The sequence below is a fragment of the Haplochromis burtoni genome, unplaced genomic scaffold, assembly GCF_018398535.1.
Source record: "Haplochromis burtoni strain Fernald_Lab_line unplaced genomic scaffold, NCSU_Asbu1 Contig_571, whole genome shotgun sequence".
NCBI lineage: Eukaryota > Metazoa > Chordata > Actinopteri > Cichliformes > Cichlidae > Haplochromis > Haplochromis burtoni.
The window spans coordinates 34,215-38,231 of record NW_024582932.1 but is presented as its reverse complement, the minus strand read 5'-3'; the positions used below and the strand labels follow the sequence as shown (position 1 = coordinate 38,231).

At 42.5% G+C, this 4,017-nt stretch overlaps 1 protein-coding gene across 1 annotated transcript; it reads right to left on the bottom strand.

Moving 5' to 3' along the window:
• Nucleotides 1–239: 239 nt before the first annotated feature.
• p2ry1 (purinergic receptor P2Y1) lies at nucleotides 240–3,178 on the bottom strand. The gene is made up of 2 exons (XM_005948727.3): nucleotides 2,807–3,178; nucleotides 240–2,570 (listed from the first exon to the last, which is right to left on the bottom strand). The coding sequence occupies exon 2, from the start codon at nucleotides 2,539–2,541 to the stop codon at nucleotides 1,480–1,482; it is 1,062 nt and encodes a 353-aa protein (XP_005948789.1). The 5' UTR covers nucleotides 2,542–2,570; nucleotides 2,807–3,178; the 3' UTR covers nucleotides 240–1,479.
• Between the last annotated feature and the right edge of the window lie 839 nt (nucleotides 3,179–4,017).

The following is a 4,017-nucleotide window of genomic DNA, read 5'->3' as shown; positions in this document are numbered from 1 at the left end:
CTCCTAGCTGTGCTAAAAGAGAAAGTCAAGAGCAGTGATGACAACAAGGGGGAGCAGCAAGAACAGAGCTCTGCACGAATGTCTCCAAAACAAGTGGCGTTTGTTCTCTCACACCTCTGTGAACATTTAAGCGAGGGTGCATGCAGCTGGTACAAACAAGGTGAAATTATACAAGTGCTTATAAATTGTCGACTGTAAATACAAAGATGTACTGACACAGATATGTGTGGCCCCGTATCTCCTGTATAACTAATTTACTTCCTTCCTTGACACTTATAAATGACCACATTACAGATTTACAAAGGAAGTACAGACAGCAAACATTTACACAGACCAGGGTAAAATATATACCGATAATTTCTCCAGAATGTTTACAACAGATACACAACAGAAGTGATTATCTGCCAAAACTCAGACACAGTGCACCAGTTACTTTGAGGTATCTCATACAAAAAAATCTTCAATATGCGGATTGAGTCCCGAAGCAGGTTATAAAGTATGTGTGTGTTTATGCGTTTAGATCATTTAAAGGCTGATCGTCTTTATTTTGTAATATACACTCGAGTACTCAGAACCTGTTCTGGTGATTCAGTCTGATGATACTGATAATGGATTTTGATAGTAGGCTCATGTATGAAGATCTGCACTAAAGATAGCGACAGTTAAAAACACAAAACTAATCTGGAACATCACAATATTCTGCATAGTCCACCTAAGAGAAACAAAGATATTACTTTTAGTATCATATACACAAAATACTGTCATTATTTTAGTACGTAAAAGGAGTGAAAGCTTGCGGTAACAGAGCCGTTGGAGACCTTCACCTCAGAGCTGTCAGAATGAAAAAGTAGTTGACCACATTTCACACCCCTTCAGTAATGGATGTAGAAAGAAAGGAGGAGGGATAGATAGCCCTCTAAAGGGAGAGGTCCCGATCGTAGTGCATTACAATGTCTGTATGGCACATCCATGCAGCAATCTCAGGTTCAGTGCATTTAGTTTTTTCCTCTAAAGGAAAAAAACATCATCCCATGTCCACTTCCTTAGGCACAAGCTCTTCGGTGTTCAATAGCTATTGATTATTAAACATCAGCTTGTGAATAGAAAATGTGCTTCGAAGTCCTATTTTTACTGAACAAATAAATGAACAGGTTTTTAGTGCCTGTAGGAAAACCTATTTCCCCGAGCCTGGTTCATCGCAATGATCACTAATGATAAGAAAGAAGAGTGATTGCTCTACCATTTAAAGTACAATACAAGTACAGGACGATACAGTACAGTAGCTTATCAATATCAACAGGCTGCAAGCAAGCGATATTTATCACAGGGTTAAAATGACTATTTATCCTAGTTTTATAAACTGTTGTCCAATGAATTCTACATACAGTGTTCAGGCCACACACACTGCATTTATTTCTGCCAAGTCCAAAATGTTTTCTAAAGCTAAAAGAGATCCACCTGGTACACACAGGTACCTCGTTACAGCCTCCGGCCCCCATTCTCCACATACTCAGTTAGGCTGTTAAGCGCTGTTTCATCACTCTTTGATTGAAGGACATTCTCTCCTTTCCTCGAAGTCTTTTTAGTGGCCCGTGACAGCTTCCTCCTGAAGGTGTCTCCAGCCAGGAAGTACAGAATAGGATCCACACAGCTATTGAGGCTGGCCAGACCCCGCGTCACCTGATAGGTGGCATAGACGCGGTTATTAAACTCACACATGTCAGGGGTTTGGAAGTACAGCCTGGCCCTCATGTTGAGGTTCTTCATCACATGGAAAGGCAGGTAGGAGACGGCAAAGACTGCAAGCACTATGATAACTAGGTGAATGGATTTCTGCCGCAGAGGCGCATTGTTCATCTCATTGCAGATTAATGCTTTGACAATCATGCCATAGCAGCAAAAAATGACAATAAATGGGATGCAGAACCCAAACACCGTCAAAGTCATACTGTAGATGAAATACCCTGGCAACTCGTCCTCTGTGGTGGTGTCGTAACAAGTGGTTGCGTTACGTTTTAAGCCAGTCCGGGAATAGTAAAGGATGGGGGACATGCTAATAACAACCAAAACCCACACCAGTGCACTGGTAATAACTGCATTTTTCTTCTTCAGTCGACCCAGAGACTTGAGCGGGTGCACCACCCCGGTGTACCTGTGAACACTGATGCAGGTCAGAAACAGAATACTCCCATAAAGATTCACATGGAATATAAAGCGCTGCAGTCGGCACAGAACGTCCCCGAATATCCAGTCTGTTTTGTTGAAGTAGTAGAAGATGAGGAAAGGCAGTGAGAGGACGTAGCAAAAATCAGCTAATGCCAGGTTGAACATGTAGACAGAGATGCTGCTCCAGGGTCTCATATGGCAAACAAACATCCAAATGGCCAAGCTGTTGCCCACCAGCCCAGTAATGAAAACTAGGATGTAAACAGTGGGCAGGTAATAGAACTGGAAACCTGTCTTGGTGAGGGAACATCCTCTTGTGTGGTTATGAAGCTCTGTCACATTCATTAGAGAGGTCAAGTTCAAGTCTGTGGTCATGGTGTCAGGGGCAGTGGAACGTCCTTTCACTGCATGAAAGCAAAAGACACATGAGTAAATATTTAGTATCAGTTGAACTAATCTGTTTTTCACACGCTATAGGCTGGCTGCTTTGTTTAAAGATGACCTACGCCTGAATTCAAAAAGCAGTTGTGCGCACACTTGGCATTCAATCGCTTAATTTAGCAGAATTCCTACAGTCCGACAACCACTTGTGACTGAACACACACGAGCGGGGGAGTGACAGGCACATTACGGCACTCACCGTTGAGGCTGAGTTGTATTCCACATTCCTGAAGCCTTCACAGTTGGACAGATTTCAGTCAACACGCTGACGGGGCGTCACGAGCTGTCAGGTATTCCTTCCGTCTCCTTCCAGTAATGGAAATTGATTAAAAGTTGCGATTTCCTTCGGGCTGGCGCTGATACACTTTAAGGGAGTGGAAAATCTGCTGTCTGTTCGTCACGCGGGACGACGATTTCCCACAACAGCGGCAGTGGGACGCAACTGAGACAGCTGCAGGCTCTGGCATGAAGAGCAGAAAACAGGATCCGTAAAGAGAAAGGAGGCTCTTTACGCGCGAGAGGGGAGGTGCGCACACACAAAACCACCGCACGGTTCCCAAACGCATTTTCTGCTGCTCCCGCCTCCTCCTTAATCCGAAAGGCGTGCGACAATTCATTCTAAAGAAGCATGCCTATAAATAATCGCCTTTGTTTACCTTTGTTAACAATTGATTGTTATGCTAGTTAAACTCACTTGCTTACAGTTGGAGTCCGTTTCAGTTGACGTCCCTGCTGTTAAAATATAACCTACGCAGATCTTAGATTTTATTTAGCTGTAGATTCGTCTAAGTCTAGACTCACAAAGCAAAAAGTTCCCTAAATAACAACACTGTTTTTCAATTTGACATCTAGTGGGAAATGTTAACTATAAGAAGATAAATCAAGGTGATTATCTATTCAAAATATTCCGAAAGTTATTATTGCTCGGCGGTAATCGAAGAAAAACAAATACTATTTAAGTGGGAAGTGGGCAGATTCCTCATTTACTATAGTGATTTGTCATGTTCATGGGTTTGTCTTTGCAGCTCTTATTTTGCACGTTCCTGCACCATTACTGTCAAAGCTTAGACAAAATAAAGGCACTAAAAAATCTAATGTGTTTCGTATACATGGAGATCGATGATCAGTTCGTGTCTCCTGAAAAGCTGAGACAGACAGCTGGATGTGTGCAACATTGCCAAGGACAAACCAGACACTGGCAGAGACATGGAGAGGCTGGTGGAGAATAGTGAAGGCTGTGCAATGACGGAGCCAAAGGTTAAGTTAATTTAGCTGCGATGCCAAACATCTTAAAAATGGTGGAAAATGCAGCGAGCCAAGATTCAAGCAATAATCTAATGGATGGTATTAATAAGACAGACAATAAATGGCCACATTAACTTGGACGAAGATCTATCAGTGGATAAAAGA

Coding starts and splice junctions, on each gene's coding strand:
- p2ry1 (XM_005948727.3), bottom strand. CDS start 2,541: ATGACCACAGACTTGAACTTGACCTCTCTAATGAATGTGACAGAGCTT.